The sequence below is a fragment of the Carcharhinus amblyrhynchos genome, chromosome 8 (assembly GCF_965287045.1).
Source record: "Carcharhinus amblyrhynchos chromosome 8, sCarAmb.v2.hapA, whole genome shotgun sequence".
Classification (NCBI taxonomy): Eukaryota; Metazoa; Chordata; class Chondrichthyes; order Carcharhiniformes; family Carcharhinidae; genus Carcharhinus; species Carcharhinus amblyrhynchos.
This window is the reverse complement of record NC_137331.1, coordinates 99379184-99400225: the sequence shown is the minus strand read 5'-3', so window position 1 is coordinate 99400225 and position 21042 is coordinate 99379184. Positions and strand designations below refer to the sequence as shown.

The following is a 21042-nucleotide window of genomic DNA, read 5'->3' as shown; positions in this document are numbered from 1 at the left end:
TGGGTTCATTTCACTCATCTGAGGAAGGGGCAATACTCCGAAAGCACATGATATCAATAAACTGTTGGACTTTAACCTGGTGTTGTGCGACTACTGACTATATCTTACACCCTTAAACCTTTTGTTTTGGACAAGTATAAATCCAAATCTTTTTTAAAGTCACCAATTGACCTAGAATTACTTTGGTTTGCAGATAATGTGTTTCACATCTCGACACACATCACTGCCATCAGTTATGTCAAAAATAACTTGAAATGGTCTGGTTTTGCAGCAGTCCTCTGGAACGTAAAATTGAGACTGGATATGTCCCAGGTTTGCGTCCAGTCCACTCAGTTAGCTCATCCCAGTTAGGATGGGTGAAGGTAGCACAACTGGTTTCAAAGGCTCTGGCAGACATGAGACAACAGGCCAGGATCCTTACTTATGATTAGAATCCAGTGACTTGCTGACATGTGTTCATGAGTGGTATCTGCTGTATCCATCATCAAATTAGCTGTGATTTCCGACCTGCATCCCCCCTACAGTCAGCTAGCTGCTGAGAAACACAACCACAGTTGACAAGTGTCACTTGACAAGGTACTAGAAGCTGCGAAGCACTCACTCCAATAAGCGGTAGTGCTTTTAGGGGGAAAGAACAAAAATGGAAGAGCAGGGAAGTAGATTAGTGATAGAATTGTAGAGTGACACAAACATTCAATGCTTTGTACCTGTTCTTGCTTTTTAAAAGAGACGAGTTTCACAGCCCTGCACATTTTTTCAAGTGTTTACCCAATTGCTTTTGGAAAGTAACTATCGAATCTACCTCCACCCATTCAGGTCGCAGTTTGCAAAGATCCCCAGGAAGCTCCATTGAATGAGAACACGAGCATTCCTCTATCAGCTTGGGTTCTCCTACCTGACATGGACACATGACGCGGGGCAGTCTTCCTTAGCTTCTCCGATTCATCACAAATCCAGCGCTCACAGCATTTTCCCGGCATCTTGACACGTCTGGGATTCTGACACCAGACAAGTGGAGGTCGGGACTGCCTGCACACAGGGATGCAGCCAATAGCACCATTTATACAGGTACACTTGTATTTGCAGTTGGGTTGAAAGCTTTGGCCATTGGAATACGTTGCTCCATTGAGCTCACATCCTACTCCAACCATATCTAAGAATAAGAAAACAAAGGGTTAATTCCAAACCTATGAAGTAAGCTTACATATTATTTACACATTAACAAAGCAAACTAATTAATCTATTTTATTTATCATGACAGGGACCACAGGTCATTCAAATTGACAATAATTGCTGCTATTCTTATTTCCAACAGAGGATGGCACTGTTACCTGTTTAAAAATAGAAAGACCTACATTTATATAGCGCTTTACATCTGAAGTGTTGCTACTGTTGTAACGTGGGGAGGTGTAACATTACTTGCACACTGTTATAGATTCTTGCTCTGCAAATGATACTATAACTCTTTCAGATTGTCAGAATAAACACAGTTAAAAGTCACCGGATACCCGTTATCCCCTACCCTCCCTTGCACTTTAATCCAGCACAGAGTACCTGAGCGTCAAGGCAACCGACTTGACCTAAACCCACAAGCATTTGCAGATTCAGGTTAGTAGCACAGTCCTATTGCCTCTCTGGAACAGGCCAACCCAGGAAGTTCAGAGGCGGGGCCTATTTGCGCAGGAGTCTGATATTTCCGGAACTCTGCACATGCGCAGTGATCCCGATCTGTCAGTCGCCCCATTTGCTGGCCTACCAGGGTCCCCCAGTGCTGCCCCTCTACCCCCGCCATCGCCCGATCGTGGCGCCCACGACCATTCCCGGGCCAACCCTGACCTGCATCCCAGTTTAGGGGCGCCCCAATTTTCAGCCCAAACCCCCCAAAAGTGACAATTACACCAACACCCCCCCTCCCCCCACCCCAACCACCACCACCTGCCTCCCCAGCAAATGTCATCCCTCCCGCTGAATCCCAGTTACCTCCGGAGGCAGACTCCACCCCCTCCGCCCCAGTGTCGGGAGGCAGACCCCCCCTCCTCCCAAGAGGCAGACACCCCCAGACTGCTCCGATTGTTGGCCTCCCTCCAGCCTCGACTGGTCCCATCTGCAGAGCGGCAGTGGGAACCCCGACGACCCCCACTGCTGTCCCTGGCCCTGCCCACAACTGGCCCAGCCCACAATAGGGCCCGGCCCCTAGGCCCTGCCCCTTTTCCCCTGAGGCCTCACCCCCTTGCCACTGCCGATGCCCAGTGTGGGCAGGCAGCGCTGGGGGCACAGGCTGGCACTGCCAGAGTGCCCACGCCCGGGGTGTACGGCTCCACTACAGTCTGACCCCCTCGGGGGCCCCAATTGTCCCCTCCCCCTCACACTGGCAGAATCTCCTACTAGATCCCCGAATGTGGGGACCTACTCTAAACCCTGCCAGCGTGAAATACTCCTGGCGGGGTGAAGATGCTATCGGCGCGGGGTGGGGGGGGGAGGTTTCTTTTGGGTCAAACCAAGTAAACAAACTCAAATTACATTAGGACAAAGAAAAAGGGGGCGGCTCCCCAAAAGGAGGGGGAACGGCCCAAACAGAAACAAAAATTACAAAGGAAGCTTAAGACACGTCAACTCAAAATGTGATTGTCGGGGTCTAATACGCAGCCCAGCCCCTGCGGTGCCCAGCGGGCACGGAAGGCGTCGACTCTGCCTGCGGACACTGCGTGCTCCCTCTCCAGGGACACCCGGCCGCGAACGTATCCGCGGTAGAGGGGGTGAAGATGCTATCGGGCCTGTAGAATTCTGTGCCAGGCCTAATAATGTATTTAAAATGCATTAAAAACAGATTTAAATCATTTACCTGTCTTCCCGCTGGTTTGCAGGGTGGTCCTGACTGTGCCTGCTCTCCGGTGGGGGGAGACGCACCATGCGTCAGGAATGCATGCGCGAATCCCGTGACACGTGCATCTCCCATCCTGACGCGCCAAAAAACGTGCACGTCGTGATGGGAGAATCGGGCCTCACATTTCTAACCCAATGTAGTGTGTGTACCTGTTAACGTTGCACCCTTGGGTGAAACCTCGTAGTTCAAAGTAAGAGGAGCGGATAGTTGTAGTCACAGCTCTCTGTCACCTTGTCCATTCCTCCGTGTCAGGGAACTACACGTCCTCAGGTATGTTGGAGAGAGTTATTAGTGTCGCAGTTTCATTAGGATAACCCTATGTCAAGGGGGATTGCCGACTATGTTTTCAGATTCGGTGGGTGTGGTTCTCCAGCCCGAGTGTGCTCATGCCCAAATCACGTTCAGGCCAAAGAATCGCTGGGGAGGAGCCAAAGCACAGTTAGCGTTGGCAAGAACCCTTATTGGGATTCTCCCAGGCCCCGTGCCCTCCGAGGGCGTGAACCAGGTTATCACATGCAGTGTTGGTTTTGAGCCAAACTCTCCCGACTCCAGCAAATCTCCGACCCTCAGGGGCAGTGGTAACGCAACACAAATCACCACTGGTCTCCACAAACTGAGACCAGTCGTGATAGCCATGCCAATGGCTCAGAGGCCATTTAAGTCCCCGGGCGGTCAGGGAAATGGCTGGGTAGTGCCCTGGCACTGCCAGTTTGACATTGCCAGGATGGCACTGTAATGGTGCCAGGGTGGCAGTGCCAAAAGGGGAGCCTTTGGGGATGCTTGAAAGCAGGGGGCTTTGGCAACTCCATAGTGGGTGTTGCTTACTTGGTCTGGGGCACTGTTACCAACAAGTGGCGGGGGTGGGGAGGAGGGGTGACTCATGCCAGTGGGTGGGTGTCATAGCCAGCGAGTACAAGGTGGGGGTGGGGCATAAGTTGTGTAAGCTTACTTGGGATCTGGGCACCCTTTAAGAATGGCATCCCAATCTCCGAAGAACCGGCCTCGTTGATTTTCTTAAGTCTCCACTCTGAAAGAATTTCCGAGTGTGGGTGAATTCAGTGGGAATCTCCCCAGGCTCCAAAAAGATTCTAACTGTGGGTGAGTTGCAAACTGTTTTGCACCAAACCCCGCAAAGGGAATCTCACCGGTTTTCCCACTAGGAAAAAGCTTAGAAATTTTTTTGGGAGAATTCTGTACTTCTTGTTTCTTCATTCTTGGGATGTGGGCACATTCTTATATGCCCTGAGGAGGTGATGCCCACCTTCCTTTCATTGTTGTGCTTTGATACAACTGAATAGTTTGCTGGGCATTTGAGTTAAAATTCAAACGCCTTCGTGTGGGCCTGGAGTCATTTATAGCTCGGGACAGGTAAAGGAAACTGAAAGGAATTAGTGAATCATTGGGCTTTTGGGATATTCCAGCAGCGTCCTGATCAATAACTGCCTTGGAATGTTTTACACCATTAAAGTGCTATTTATCAGGAAAACTGTAACTCAACAATGGGCAACCTTTAAAGTACAGAGTGTTTGGGCAGAGAGGAGGGTTATTTCCTATAAAGGGGAAAGGTAGGTCAAACAAGCCCCCGGGTGACAAAAAAAAAGAGATGAAGATGAAGCAGGAAAAGTCATGGCTGGAATTCTACCACCATGCCCGTCCCAGAAATGGGGCTTGCAGAACAGAATTCCCCATTGGCCTCGGGCAGGATTTTACAAGCCTCACCAAGTGAGGTCGTAAAATACTGGCCCCTGGTTAGATATCCAGTGTAAAGACAATGGGCCAGTTGGCCATCTGCACTGTAACAACAAGAAACAAGTGTGCTTATAAAGGTGTGAGATGGACAGAACCAAGTCGAATATAGAAGATGCTGAGAAAATTGAAAAATTAATTAAGAGAAACAAAGAGAGGAGACTGGCGGCGAGCATAGAAAGGAATCCAAAGGAAAAGCATGGCCTAGTGGTAGTGCCACCAGACTATTAATCCAGAAACACAGCTAACGTTCAGAGGACCCAGGTTCAAATCATGCCGGGGTCCTCAGGTGTCACGATCATCAGTAGATTTTTAATTCCAGATTTCAATTGAATTCAAATTCCACCAATGGCAGATTGGTGGAATTTGAATTCAATTGAAATAAATCTGGAATTAAGAATCTACTGATGATCATGACACTATTGTCGATTGTTGTAAAAAAGAACCATTTGGTTCATTAATGTCTTTTAGGGAAGGAAATCTGCCATTCTTACCTGGTCTAGCCTACATGTGACTCCAGAACCACAGCAATGTGGTTCACTCTCAGCTGCCTCTGAGCAAGGGCAACTAGGGATGGGCAATAAATGTTGTAAGGAGTCTCACAACACCAGGTTAAGTTCGACAGGTTTATGTATTTCACTTACATGCACAAACTCCTACTTCGTATTTAGGGGCATCCCGACTGTAGTCGCAGTACAGTCCTTTGTGGTAATCACAGGCATCTGCTTCTGTGCAGTTCTCTCCCAGCTGCTTGGCACATGCCTTACAACACTCGCAGCCATCCATCACTAAGCTAACTCCGGGTGGGCACTTGGGCATGCGTCTTGGACACTGGCAGGGCCAGTGGCAGTACTGCGTGCGGTTATACGGGTGGACGAAGTCTATTGAGTTCTCGTTGGCCTCTGAAGCTTCCTTGGAATTCTGGGTGAGACCCTGGGTGGAAGAGATAACAGAGTTAGAGAAAATGTTGAGCTGCCCCAGAGCCTTCAGTGACAGCTCAGTCTATAAAATGTAGCTAGGACACCCCAGGTTGTGTCCTGAGTCTGGGTTAACTAACATCAGTTGGGTGCAAGAATTGGGATTCTAAAGACCTTAAATCAATTGAGACTGGGAACAGAGAGGGGAAAGCAGGTAGGATGATCACTCCTGATCATGACCCAGAAACCACTGCTGAATACTTGTAGAATCATGATAGCACAGGAGAAGACTATTCAGCCCATCGATTCCAATATGTAGAACAACCCAACAGTCCCATTCTGCCATACTAAACTTATTTCCCACAATTACTCATCCAGTTTCCCTTTGAAATCATTCATTGACTCTGCTTCCTCCACTCTCATAGGCAATGCCAGGTCATTACCACTCACTAAGTAAAGGCAAATGTCATGTAAAGATGGAATCAATAGTTATTGTGCCATTTACATGACCAACCAACCTGTTGAGGCTAAGGAAGGAATGATCATTTGGATGAGGTACCAAAAACTGGTTTTCCAGCATGGCTCAACATCTGTGGAGGAGAGAAAATAGGTACAGACTCGATGGGCCGAATGGCCTCCTTCTGTACTTTAGGGATTCTATGATTCTGTGATTAAGAATAAGGCTGAATATCTGAATTAAATATAGGGCCCAGATCCCAACCATGGCCAGTGAGTACAGCTCCCATTTCAGAGTCAGGAGGTTCAAATTCCACTCTGGGAGACTTGAGTACAAAATCCAGACGGGTACTCCCATGCTATTTCGAAAGATGCTGCACTATAAGAGATGTTGTCTTTCAGAATAAGCTTTAAACCACCTGTCTGCCCTCTCAGGTGGACATGTTCTACAATACTTATTGAAGAAGGGTGACAGAATTCTCCCTAGTGTGCTGTTTAAAGTTTTATTAAAGTTTAACGTTTATTTATTCAAGTAGGTTTATATTAACACTGCAATAAAGTTACTATGAAAATCCCCAAGTCACCACAATCCAGCATCGGTTTGAGAACACAGAGAGAATTTAGCATGGCCAATGTACCTAATCAGGATGTCTTTCAGACAGTGGGAGGAAACCGGAGCACCCAGAGGAAACGCATGCAGAAACAGGGAGAGCGCGTGGACTGTGCACCGACAGTGACTACTTTTCACTGTATACTATATATGTGACGATAATAAATCAAATCAAACCCAAGCCGCGAATCAAACCCAGGTCCATGGTGCTGTGAGGCAGCAGTGCTAACCACTGTGCTGCCCCACAGTGGTACAGGGGGATTTTCAGGGTAAGCGTACTGGGGTTATGAGGATAGAGCTTGGCTGGGATTGTTGTCAGAGCAGGCTCGATGGCCTCCTTCCACATTGTAGGGATTCTATGATTCTATGATCGAGTTCCCTGCCAGAATCTGTTGGCACATCCAAGCATAGTTCTTGTGGCAAACCTTGCCTTGAACAATTTTATTCATTGAGTTTTCTTTCCACTGGACAAGTATAAGTGATGGAGGTACACAGCAACATTGGTGGCAGCAGTCTCTTTGGGTCCTTGTCTCAGTCTTTTACAAAATCATTCTAGTTTTTGGTTGCTTATCTGAAAAGAGTAACGTGATCTCAGCCTGGCCACAACCACCAGCCTCAGTCCCTCTGGGCTAGGGAGGGGGGAGAGGAAAGAAAATAATATTCAGAGCACTTATCTCTGATTGTTATCCTGTTGACTTTGTGTGAGGACATGCTAAGGCCTCAGGGAAGTTCTAGAAAACTGGGAATAAAGCCTTAATCAACATTTGCATAAAAAAAAATGTACATTGAGGAAAGCAAAATTATTAACAACTGGACTTGAATTTGTAGATAATTGAAATGAAATGAGAAAATGCAATCCACTGAAGAATGGTGAATATGGCAATGACTACTTAAAACAGTAAGTATGTAAGAATAGGCAGGACTGAGCAGACAGCCCAAAGCAATCCTAAAATTGTTAACACAAAAAAAACCTTACACTATCTCTGCTAAATTTTCCCTCAGTGTACCCGAATAGGTGCTGGAGTGTGGCAACTGGGGGATTTTAACATTAATTTCATTGCAGTGTTAATGTAAGTCTACTTGTGACACTAGTAAATTAACTTTTAACTCTCAATTACGTTCCAGGGTTTGACCTCATAACTGAGACTATTTGGTGTTGCATTGTTGAAGTGCTATCTTTTAGCTGCGATGTTAAACTCCCCAGGTGGATATAGGAGTAAAAACCACAGAGAAAGGCAAAACTAGAGGTTATTATAAAAGATGGTTACCAAGAAACCACAGTAAGAAGTCTCACAACACCAGATTAAAGTCCAACAGGTTTATCTGGTAGCAAACACACTACCTTTCAGAGTGCTGCCCTTTTGTCACGTGAGTGGGGGGTTCTGATCACAAACAGGGCATATAAAGACACACACTTGGTTTACAGAATACTGATCAGTCTGTGTTATAGGTTGACCTGAGTGGCTTCATGATCTATAGGCCTTTTGGTATCTAGTCTGCTTTCTTGCATCTTTGTAAAAACTTGCTGTCTGCGTTGATATGCGTGATCTTCTTGGAGATCCTGTCCACTTGGAGCCGGCAGTTTGCGATCTCGAAAAACCAAACAGGGAATCCAGAAGAAACTTCTTTCCCTCCCGAGAATGGTGAGAGTGTGGAACTTGTTACAGCAAAGAATAGTGAAGGTGAATAGTACAAATGCATTTGATAGGTTTAAATGAGGAAGAATGAGGAGGTTTGAACTGAGCATAATGACCAGCAGGGACTTCATTGGGCCAAAAAGCCTGTTTGTGTGCTGTATATTTTATGTACTTCCATGAAAAAAAATCCCATGACATTATTCAAAGAATAGCATCATACACAAAGACCAAGTGGAACTCCTTGAATTACTGGCAAAGTGGTCAGCACTGCTACCTCACAGCGCCAGGGACCTTAGTTTGTTTTCTAGCTTGGGTCACTGTCTGTGCAAAGTCTGCATATTCTCCCCGTGTCTGCCTGGTTTCCTGTGGGTGCTCTAATTTCCTCCCACAGTTCGAGAAACATTGGTCATACCAAATTTTCCCTCAGTGTAAGTGAACAAGCGCCAGCGTGTCGCAACTAGAGGATTTTCATTCTAGGGTTAACGTAAGCCTACTTGTGACATTAATAAATAAATAGTAATTTAGTAAAAATAGTAATTTAAGTAAAAATGTCTTACTTTCCAGGAGGTACTTGTGTAGACATATTCGGAAGGTAGAAATTTAAACACAAAACTCTTCTGATGAATTCCGTACTCGTGTGGATACATATGCTGGGAAATGTAATGTTTTCTCAGTTTCTGAATTCAGTGTCAGAATCAAGCACTTTTCAGGACAAATAGTGCAGAAATCTGTTGTAGAGTGAAACTCCCTCAACTTCATCTTTGCAATGTGATGAAGCTATAAACTCAGAGGAGGACATCTTATTGTACCCGCATTAAATAGTGCCAAAATCAGGGAAGTTATGCTGGACCGTCTTAAAAGCTAAGATTAGGCCACAACTAGTTTATCACAGTTCACCAGTCCACGACCCCTTGCTGTTCATCCCACACAGTTCACCAGTCCGGACCCCTTGCTGTTCATCCCACACAGTTCACCAGTTTGGACTCCTTGCTGTTCATCCCACACAGTTCACCAGTCCACACCCGTTGCTGTTCGTCCCACATAGTTCATCGCACACAGTTCACCAGTCCAAACCCCTTGCTGTTTTTCCCACACAATTCACCACTCCGGACCTTTTTGCTGTTCATCCCATACAGTTCACCAATTCAGACCCCTCGCTGTTCATCCCACACAGTTCACCAGTCCAAACCCCTCGCTGGCTCAACTCTTGGCTGAGGCCCGCACGTAGGTCGGGGAATCCTGTTTTCTTCTCTTGGCCCCACATTAAGGTCAGTTAGAAGACTTTCTCTGCAGTTTCTAGCAGCCCTTAAAATGGATGCTGATAAAACCACTAGAATCTGGAAAATTGGTTCCAGTAACACAGGCCCCATCTACTTTGCACCAATTTTGGCAGCAAGTCAGAAATCAGCACGAATGTTTCCATTTAATTGCACCGTCTAATTCTGGTCACCATGCTTTGGAGAAGATATTAATGCCCTTGAGAGGGTGGAGAGGAGATTGACCAAACCTCTAGTTTGAAGGATGAAGGGTTTTAACTAGAAGGTTAGGGTGGAGAAATCTTTGGAGCAATGTGGGGGAGATCTGAAAGCAGTGTGCAAGATTATGAAATAAGGTAGCCAAAGGAAATACTGTTCCCAAAGCACATGGACCAGAGGGCACAGATTTAAGGTCTTTTGGGGCAAGTGATGCAGTGGGAATGTGAGGGGATGCCTTTTCATGCAGTGAGTGGGTGACCTGGAACTTGCTGGTTAAGAGGGTGGTGGAAGTGGAAGGGCCTGTTTCAACACCACTGACATTGTGCTATAGCAGAGCACAGAGCATAACTCTATTCCTCAGGAGCGCTTAAACCATAGTTGTACCACCAGTACTGGAAAGCTGGCTGAGAATGGAGATGGTTGACTGAGGAGAGCAAGACAAAATTCACCCAGAATCCAGCAGACCCAGGCTAACTATCTGTCACTTCACTTCTTCCATGAATAAAATTCAACCAGTTAGGATGAAAATCACAAATCTGCAGTTGATCGGAGCCAACAAAAACACTCAAAACACTAACCTGGTTTTCTCATTCAGATCCTGACTAATGAGCTATGAATTTCCAATATTTTCTCCACACATGGTTTATTTACAATCCAATATGTTTGAGCTGCATCCCCACACAGTCGTTACGATCAGCTACAACTTGAGGACAAAACAGAGAACTGAGAGGCAGGGGAACTGGAATACCATCTCTCCAACTGAGAATGTGAATGGTTAGAGGTTCCAGAGCCTAGCTTTGGTAAGAAATTATTGATGGTATGATGATAAAGGCAGAGGAGCAGAGCCATTCGAGAACTTAGTACCCCAGAGGGACTATGAATCTAACCTGAGTCAAGGTTGGGTATTAAAACCAGAAAAAAAGCATTGGCTGTGCGAATAAAGCTTGTATGGTTGGAAACAGTTTGGAATATGCAATTAAATGGAAACATTAGTGCCAATTTCTGACTTGCTATCAAAATTGGTGAAAAGTAGGTGGGGCCTGTGTTACTGGAACCAATTTTCCAGATTCTAGTGGTTTTATCAGCGTACGTTTAAAGGGCTACTAAAGGCTCCGGTGAAAGTTTTCTAACTGACCTTAATATGGGGACAAGAGGAGAAACCAGGATTCCCCGGACCTACATGTGTGCCTCAGCCAAGAGTCGAGTCTGCAAGGGACGTGGACTGGTGAACTGTGTGGAATGAACAGCAAGGGGTTTGGATTAGTGAACTGTGTGAGACGATCAGCAAAGGGTTTGGAATGGTGAACTGTGTGGGATGAAAGCCAAAGTGTTCGGAATGATTAACTGTGTGGGATGAACAGCAAAGGGTTCGGAATGGTGAACTGTGTGGGATGAACAGCAAGGGGTGTGGACTGGTGAACAGTTGAGATGAATAGCAAAGTGTGCAAGCGGACTGGTAAACTATGTGTGTGACACCCCATTGCGACTTGCAACTTTTCACGTTCGTTATGACGGGGTCTGAGGTCAAATTTAGGATGATCAACAAGCCTCTTTATTCTGATGCACCTTGGCTGACAGTTCCATAATGTGGATCAAAATCTGTTTCAGGCACTAATGAATGGTTGGCAATGATTGAGAAGTCCAGAATTTTTTCTTACACCGAGGCAATGAAATGCACCATTAATGAGAGTTATTGAAACACAGACCGTGTCAACCTGCCTGGTGGAAATAGGATATCCCTCAACTGCAATGTCTCCCCCAAGGGCAAATAACTGATGTTCCAAGTTCATGATCATGCATGCAGAATGGCTTATTGGACAATTTATATATTTTGAACAATTCCTGCACCTCTGAAGAAGATGGATCATACCAGCCCTGACAAGTGGCGAGTAACATTTGAGCCACACAAATGCCAGGCAATGACCATTACGAATAAGAGACACTCTAACCACCGCCCCTGACATTCAAGGGTGTTACCATCACTGAATCTCCCACTGCCAACATCCTTGGGGTCACCATTTACCAGAAACTCAACTGGACTCAACACATAAACACAATGGCTACAACAGAAGGTTAGAGACTAGGAATACTGCAGCGAGTAATTCACCTCCTGACTCCCCAAAGCCTATCCAGCATTTACAAGGGACAAATCAGCTTTGTGATGGAATACTCCCTACTTGCCTGGATGGGTACAGCTCCAACACAACACAACACAAGAAGCTTGATACCAATCAGGACAAAGCAGCCCACTTGATTGGCACCACATCTGTAAACATTCACTGCCTCCACCACCGGCGCTCAGTAGCAGCAATGTAAACTATCCGCAAGATGCATTGCAGCAATTCACCAAAGGTTCTTAGACAGGCCTTTCCAAATTCACAGCCACTTCCATCCAGAAGGATAGTGGCAGCAGATACATGGGAACACTGCAAGTTCCCCTCCAAGACATGTCTCATCCTGACTTGGAAATATATCACCATTCCTTTGCAGTCACTGGGTCCTGGAATTCCCTCCCCAAAGGTATTGTGGGTCAAGCTACAGCACATGGACTGCAGTGATTCAAGGGCAACTAGGGATGGGCAATAAATGCTGGCCTGCCAGCGAAGCCCGTGTCCCAGGAACAAATAAAAAAATCTCATTGTTTCTCCTAGTTACAACAGGGTTATGGGCTGAAAGCTCAAATGCACTCAGTAAGCAAATTAATCTAGTTTGCACAACTCAAGATTTCTTACTATTTCTTCTCCAAGCTAAAATCAACCATTTCACCTCTTATTCAGCTGTAGAATGTTACCCATAAGGACAGGCCATTAGTGATGCCCTATTCCTATACTGTGCGGAAGTGCCCTTAAATGTTCGATAGTGATTCCTGCATCTGCCCTGAGACAGAACTCATGAGGTTTACTTCATATAAATTGAAGTCTATTTATATTCTGTGAAATTTAATAGTTATTGTAGGTAATAAACTATAAGCTATTTGAAAATAAAATGGCAAACACTACTACATAGAAGTTGCAGTTACTCCACATAACTGGAGGGCAAATATATCTCACATAGATCATTGTGCTGAGTTAAAACAATCTCAGCAGGGCTAATAGCTATTATAATTGACTTGAATTCTCCCAGATTTAAGAGGGAAAGTACTGTCTACTGCACCTGGCCATGACTACCTTCCTGCTGGTTATGTAGCTCTGAAAACATCCTGCAGTCATGCAAATCATGAATGAAGCCCCAGAAGCCATAATTCTTTGCAATGCTATGCCAGAGATGAGTCGCTCGCTGCCTGAAAGTTAGCCAGAGGCCATAAATCAGAAGCAGTATCTCTCATGAGCTTAGAGAGCAGAGCAGAGTCATATCAAACACAGAATAGAAGAAAACAACACTCTAAAGGTGGGTGTGGAGAGGTGGTGTTGACAGAATTAAGCCGGCGGTGAAACCCATTAGTGACCTGCAGTGTCATTTCATATTGACATCTGTGTCGTGCTTTATGGAACTGTCGGTAAAATCTCAACCAGACCGGGAAAGATTAGATAAGGCAAAAGTGACACCCAACCAGGAGATTGGTATCCCATTCCAGCCTTCAGGAGAGCAGTGCCCGTGACACCACACAACCCTGCCTTAGCAACCTCTGCAAGACGTGCTGGATCATCGACACGGATGCCATCATCTCACGTGAGAACACCATCTGCCAGGTACACGGTGCATACTCTTGAGACTTGGCCAACATTGTCTACCTGATATGTTGCAGAAAAGGTTGTCCTGAGGCATGGTACATTGGTGAGACCATGCTCGACAATCACCAGGCAGGAGTGTTTCCTTCCTGTTGGGGAACACTTCAGCGGTCAAGGACATTTAGTCTCTGATCTTCGGGTAAGCAGCCTTCACGACACACGACAACACAGAATTGCTGAGCAGAAACTGACAGCCAAGTTCCGCAGACATGAGGGCAGACACAACCAAGATTCTGGGTTCATGTCACACTATCTGTAACCCCCACGGCTTGCCTGGTCTTGCAAAGTCTTACTAACTGTACTGGCTGCAGACAATTCACATATTTTAACCTGTACTCTCTCTCCGTTCACATTGTCTGCACCCGAAAAGTCTTGATTACCTGTTAAGATTCGCATTCCAACCATTATTTTGTAATTGAGTTTGTGTCTATATATGCCTTGTTTGTGAAACAAATCCTGCACTCACCTGATGAAGGTGCAATGCCATGAAACCTCCTGTTACCAAATAAATCTGTTGGACTTTAAACTGGTGTTGTGAGACTACATACTGTGTCGTCCCCAGTCCAACGCCAGCATCTCCACATCATATCTGGTCATGGGTAATTGTTTTAATTTAGGTTTAAGAGTCAGAAAACACTGGTTCCAATTTCAGTTCTCTTCCTATACCTAGTGGTGCACGAAGGCAGACTACTTCCATCGCTAGTTATTCCTAAACAGATTGCTAGTCTGTCACCAGAGGCTTATAGCTTGAGGAGCACCACTCCACATCAAGCGTGGCTGACCAGGGGTCTCTCCTGCTCTTACCATCAGCCATTGGCATGATGTAAATATTTTCAGGTTGACACTCAAGCTGTTTGACTGGGTGATGAACACATATTCCTTAGCCGAGGTGGGGGTAGGATTGAATAGAACCCCTACGGTGTGGAAGGAGGCCATTGGGACCATTGAGTCCCCAGCTCAGGCCCTACGGTGATCCATAACCCCACACATTCACCATGGCCAATCCACCTAAACCTACACATCTTTGGACACAAGGGACAATTTAACATGGCACTTCCACTCAACTTGAACATCTTTGGACAGTGGGAGGAAACTGGAACACCGGAGGAAACCCACGCAGACTGGGGTAAACCTGCAAAGTCCAGAGCCACCCAAAGCTGGAATCAGACCCCATCTCTGGCGCTGTGAGGCAGTAGTGCTCACCATTGTGCCACCATTTTGCCCCTAAATTATGAAGCACATTTGACAGTGGTGGGAGCCATTCGAACCCAGAGCTTCCGGCTGAGAGGCAAGGTCATTAGCCACTGCGCCAAAAGACCTCCCCAGAAAACACTGGTAAAGTTAGTTTCTTTTGGCCGCCTAACAGTAGTTATTCTGTTGGGAAGACCATTAAACAAGAAATTATTGGAGCCCGTACAGAAGAAATGTCATCATTCTGAAGGATTTTAATCTTCATACAGACTGGGACAATCAAGAATGGTCTAGAAGTTGAGTTCGCAAAATGCTTTTCTGACAGTTTCTTGGAGGGGTATGTAATGGAACAGACTAGGGATAAAGCTATCTTAGATTGAGTATTGTGTAATGAAGCAGGGTTAGTTAGAGATGTCATAGTCCAAGTTCCATTGGAAATATTGATCATAAAAGATTTCATTCCAAGTAAAATTTGAAAGCAACATACTCCAATCGCAAAGAAAAATTTTTAACATCAACAAAACCAAATATTTTAGTACGAGGTGACAACTGGCTAAGGTTAATTGGGTAAATTGACTAAAAGAGCCGAACAGTGGGAAATATTTAAAGAAACAATTCAACACCTTCAACAAAAATACAGTCCACTGAAGAGCAAAAACTCAGCAAGAAGGATCCATCTGTGGCTCACCCAAAAAGTTAATTGGCTTAAAAGAAGACGCTTATGTTTTGCAAAAAAAAGCAAATTGGAGGATTGGGATTTGTTAGAAACCAGCAAAACTTCCAAAAGATTTACAAAGAAGGGAAAAAAATAGAATGAGAGTAAATTACCCAGAAATGTGTATACAGCTTGTAAGAGCTTTTAAATGTCTATATAGGAAGAGAGTAGCTAATGTAAATGGTGGTCCCTTAGAAGCAGTGGCAGAAGAACATAAGAACATAAGAAATAGGAGCAGGAGTAGGCCATCTAGCCCTTCGAGCCTGCCCCGCCATTCAATAAGATCATGGCTGATCTGTCGCTGCTCAGTTCCACTTTCCCGCCCTCTCCCCATAACCCTTAATCCCCTCTCTTATCAAAAACCCATCAACCCGCGTCTTAAAAATATTTAGCGAGGCAGCCTCCACCACTTCAACGGGCAGAGAATTCCAGAGATTTCAGAGAAGTGGGGATGGGGAATGAGGAAGTGGTGGAGGCACTTTACAATTATTTTGGTGGATTTCTCCCATGGTGAGTTTAATGGTGGGAATTCAAAAATTGACTTCATGTGAGCGTCAACTTCCTCTGCAATCTCCTGTTGGTGCCCATCATCCGGCTGGTGGCTGGCATGAAAGTGATTTGCATCCCCCTAATGAAGATCTGACCAGAATCTTCCACTCATAATGGTACCAGCAGGAAACAACATGGTGTGCAGAAGGTGGGACTGACCTGAACAATGCCTGGGACAGCCTCCAGAATGTAGGATGGAGGCAGCCGGCAACCCTGGACCCCAGAACATCGCAGTAGAGGGTGGGGCAACATCTATAAGTGGATCTTTCAGATTCAGTATCATTAAGGAGGTCCATCTTCTAACCTCAGAATGTTCCTAGAGATTCAACTTAATTTATAATCTATATTAGCAACTCACATGAAGAGGCAGTGGAGTTGAGGAGGAACTTCTTCACTCAAAGGGTGGTGAATCTCTGGAATTCTCTGCCCGTTGAAGTGGTGGAGGCTGCCTCGCTAAATATTTTTAAGAAGCGGGTTGATGGGTTCTTGATAAGAGAGGGGATTAAGGGTTATGGGGAGAGGGCGGGAAAGTGGAACTGAGCCACGACAGATCAGCCATGATCTTATTGAATGGCGGGGCAGGCTCGAAGGGCTAGATGGCCTACTCCTGCTCCTATTTCTTATGTTCTTATGTTCTTATGTTCTTATGTAATGGATCTAAGTTTGCTGATGTGCCAAGTTTGGTGCAAAAGCAAGCTGTGGGGAGGACACAAAGAGACTGCAAAGAGAAGTAGCACAGGATCAGAGATGAGCTGGCAAGGTGGATGCAGAACTGGCTCAGTCATTGAAGACAGAGGGCAGCAGTAGAAGAGTGTGTTTCCAAATAGAGAGCTGTGACAAGTGACGTTTCTCAGAGATCAGTGCTGGGACCTTTGCTGTTTGTAATATTTCAATGATTTGGAGGGAAATGTAACTTAAGAAACTTAAGCAAGGAATAAGGAAGGCTAAAAGGGGTCACAAAAAATCATTGGCCAGCAGGATTAAGGAAAATTCCAAAGCTTTTTATACATATGTAAAGAACAAGAAGGTAGCCAGGGAGAGGGTTGGCCCACTGAAGGACTGGGGAGAGAACCTAGACATGGAGGAAATGGACAAGGTATTAAATACTGACTTTGCGTCAGTATTCACCAAAGAGAAGGGATTGTGGACGATGAGTCTGGGAAAGGGTGTATAAATAGTTTGAGTCATGTTGAGAATAAAAAGGAGGAGCTATTGGGGTTCTTGAGAAACATTTAGGTAGACAAGTCCCCAGGGCCTGATGGGGTATACCACAGAATACTGAGAGAGACAAGGGAGGAAACTGTTGGGGCCTTGAGAGAAATCTTTGTATCCTCACTGTCTACAAGAAGGTCCCAGAAGATTGGAGAATAGCCAATGTTGTTCCTTTGTTTAAGAAGGGTAGCAAGAATAATCCAGGTAATTACAGGCTGGTGAGCCTTACATCAGAGGTAGGGAAAATATTGGAGAGGATTCTTCGAGACAGGATTTACTCCCACTTGGAAATAAATGGATGTATCAGCGAGAGGCAACATGGTTTTGTAAAGGGGAGGTCATGTCTTACTAACTCAATTGAGTTTTTTCAGGAAGTGATGAAAATGATTGATGAGGGTAGGGCAGTGAATGTTGTCTACATGGACTTCAGTGAGGCTTTTGACAAGTTCCCTCATGGCAGACTGGTGCAGAAGGTGAAGTCGCATGGGAGCAGAGGTGAGCTGGCAAGGTGGATACAGAACTGGCTTGGTCAAAGAAGACGGAGAGTAGCAGTGGAAGGGTGCATTTCTGAATGGAGGGCTGTGGCAAGTGATGCTCCTCAGGGATCAATGCTGGCACCTTTGTTGTTTGTAATATATATAAATGATTTGGAGGAAAATGTAACTGGTTTGATTAGTAAGTTTGCGGACGACACAAAGGTTGGTGGATTTGTGGATAGCGATGAGGGCCATCAGCGGATGCAGCAGGATATAGATTGATTGGAGACTTGGGTGGAGAGATGGTAGATGGAATTTAATCTGGGCAAATGTGAGGTAATGCATTTTGAAAAATCTAATACAGATAGGAAATATAGGCAGATGGGCAGAGGGATATGGGTTTACAGGTATACAGGTCACTGAAAGTGGCAACGCAGGTGGAGAAGTTGTCAAGAAGGCATACAGCATGCTTGCCTTCATTGGCTGGGATATTGAGTTTAAAAATTGGCAAGTCATATTGCAGCTTTATAGCACCTTAATTAGGCCACATTTGGAATATAATGTTCAATTCTGGTTGCCACACTACCAGAAAGATGTGGAGGCTTTGGAGAGGGTACAGAAAAGATTTACCAGGACGTTGCTTGGCATGGAGGGAATTAGCTAAGAGAAGGGGGAGAAACTTGGTTTGTTCTCACTAGAGTGACAGAGGTTGAGAGGACACCTGATAGAATTCTACAAGATTATGAGGGGATGGACATAGTGGATAATCAGAAGTTTTTTTTCCAGGGTGGAAGAGTAAATTACTAGGATACATAGGTTTAGGATGTGAGGGCGAAGTTTAGAGGAGATGTCTGAGGCAAATTTTTTTACACAAAGGGTTGTGGGTGACTGGAACTCGCTGATAAGTGAGGTAGTGGAAGCAGATACGATAGTGAGTTTTAAGGGACATCTTGACAAGTACATGAATAGGGTGGAAATAGAGGGATATGGTCCCCAAAAGGATAGAGGGTTTTAGTTCAGTCAGGCAGCATGGTCAGTGCAGGCTTAGAAGGCCAAAGGGCCTGTTCCAGTGCTGTAACTTTTTTTGTTATTTGTTTTATTTATGTGGATGAGTTAGATGAGTGGGCAGCAAGATGACAGATGTAGTATAATATAGTCAAGTTATTTACTTGTGTCATAAGAATAAAAAAAGCAATATCTTTTAAAGGGGGTTGATGTTCAAGTAAACTTGGGTGTGCTATACAAGCAATGCAGAATGTTAGCATGCAGGTACAGCAAGCAATTTGGAAGGCAAATAGCATGTTGGTCTTTACTGCGAAGGGATTGGAGTACAAAATAAAGAAGTCTTCCTACAGTTGTAAAGGGTTTTGGCAAGGCCACATCTGGAATAGTGTGTGCAGTTTTGGTCTCCACATTTAATGAAAGGACATACACATACTGGAGGCAGTAGAGTGAATGGTCACTAAATTGGTCCTTGGGATTAGGGGTTTGTCCTATGATGAGCGGTGGGGTAAATTGGGCTTATAGACTCTGGAATTTAGAAGAATGAGAGGTGATCTCATTGGAACCTATAAATTCTGAAGATAGGGTGGAAGCTGAGAGATTGTTTGCATTGGTCGGGGACAGCTTCAGGATAAGGGGCCGATCATTTAGGACTGAGATCCAGAGAAATTTCTTCACTCTCAGGGTCGTGAATCTTTGCAATTCTCCACCCCAGCTGGTTGTAGATGCTCCATGATTGAATACATTTAAGGCTGGGATAGAAAAGGAATTTGGTCTCTCGGAGAATCGAGGGATATGGGGAACAGGCAGGGAAGTGGAGTTGAAGCCCAAGACCAGCCATGATTGTGTTGAATGGCAGAGCAGGCTATAGGGGCCTTAGTATACTCTTGTGCCTTTTTTAATGTTAAATTCTTAAAAGTGGAAGCTGGTGCATTGAGTGATCACAAAAAAGACATTACATTTAGAACTAGAATGCTGTAAATCACAGTGGTCTCCAGCATTCTTCCCTTTTTGAAGTTGTTGATGCTTCCCTGCAGTCTGGTCCCACAGGAGCAAGCTGCTGTCTAATATTTCACATTTTTCCTGCATGAGGCAGTGGGTAGCAGCAGCAATGTAAATGGGGAGGATAAACCACATCCTATATTAATACAGGAGCACTTTGCAGTAGCAACGACCACTGCATAAAGAAAAGGAGCAGGAACTATAGATAACTGGGTGGCATGGTGGCACAGTGGTTAGCACTGCAGCCTCACAGCGCCAGGGACCCACGTTCAACTTCAGTCTATGGTCTGTGTGGAGTTTGCACATTCTCCCTGAATCTGCATGGGTTTCCTCTGGGTGCACCAGTTTACTCCTACACTCTAAAGATGTGTGGGTTAGGTTGATTGGTGATGGTAAATTTCCCCTTAGTGTAAGGGGGATTAGTGGGGTAAATATGTGGGGTTACGGACATAAGGCATGGGTGGGATTGTTGTTGGTGCAGGCTCAATGGGCTGAATGGCCTCGTGTAGGGATTCTATGAACTTTCACCTTGTTAAGTACACACATAGACTATGGTCAATGGCAGGTCCCTTAACCAGTCTGACTGAAATCAATTAGTTTAGCACAGAATGAATTGTGGAAACTGGGACCTTACTGAACTGACTGTTTTACCCACTCCCTGGTTAAGTGCACTGAACCACTGATGGATTGGAGAATTCACATTCTAACTTCACTAACAGCTTCGTATTTTTATTTTTTCTATGAAGAACAAAGAGCAGTACAGCACAGGACCAGGCCCTTCAGCCCATTAACGCTGCACTGACATATGATACCTTGCTAAACTAAAGACCTTTTACCCCTAAATGATCCATATCCCTCTATTCCCTGCCTATTCCTGTATCTCAGTAAGAAGTCTCACAATACCAGGTTAAAGTCCAACTAGTTTATTTGATAGTAAACCCACAAATAATAAATAATAACCCATTATCAAATAAACTTGTTGGACTTTAACCTGGTGTTGTGAGACTTCTTATTGTGTTTACCCCAGTCCAACGCCGGCATCTCCACATCATCATTCCTGTATCTGCCAACAAGTGAAGAAGCCTTAGGCAACTATCTGGGGTAAGAAGTTTGGAATCAAAAGTTCTGCATTTTGGGTCATGCTGCTCCAAGCTTTTCAGATCTTAAGTATCCAAGGATTGATCCATCTTAATTCAAGTTCCTTTTGTAATCAGGAGTCTGAGCAGTCACCAAATGTAAGTTTAGGGATGATGGTTATAGAGATGGACATTCCCCATCACTAAAGAGAGACATTAACCTTCAGAGAAAGAACTTTCTGACCTCAGGATCTTCCAAGTGCTTGACAGAGATTTAAGTATCTTTGAAGTGTGGCCTCAGGTGTTAATATAAGAGATACAATAGTCAATTTACTCACAGCAAGGCCACACAAAAAGTAACAACAA

The 21042-nt window shown here is 45.0% G+C and overlaps 1 protein-coding gene across 1 annotated transcript in view; it reads right to left on the bottom strand.

Moving 5' to 3' along the window:
- Window positions 1-21042, bottom strand: part of ccn4b (cellular communication network factor 4b) — a 67525-nt gene that overhangs the window by 8486 nt on the left and 37997 nt on the right. The window contains exons 2-3 of the mRNA XM_080194564.1: window positions 5275-5563; window positions 896-1153 (exon numbers count right to left, since the gene is read on the bottom strand). Of these exons, the coding sequence (XP_080050690.1) occupies window positions 896-1153; window positions 5275-5563 (547 nt within the window). The remainder of the gene's footprint in view (window positions 1-895; window positions 1154-5274; window positions 5564-21042) is intronic.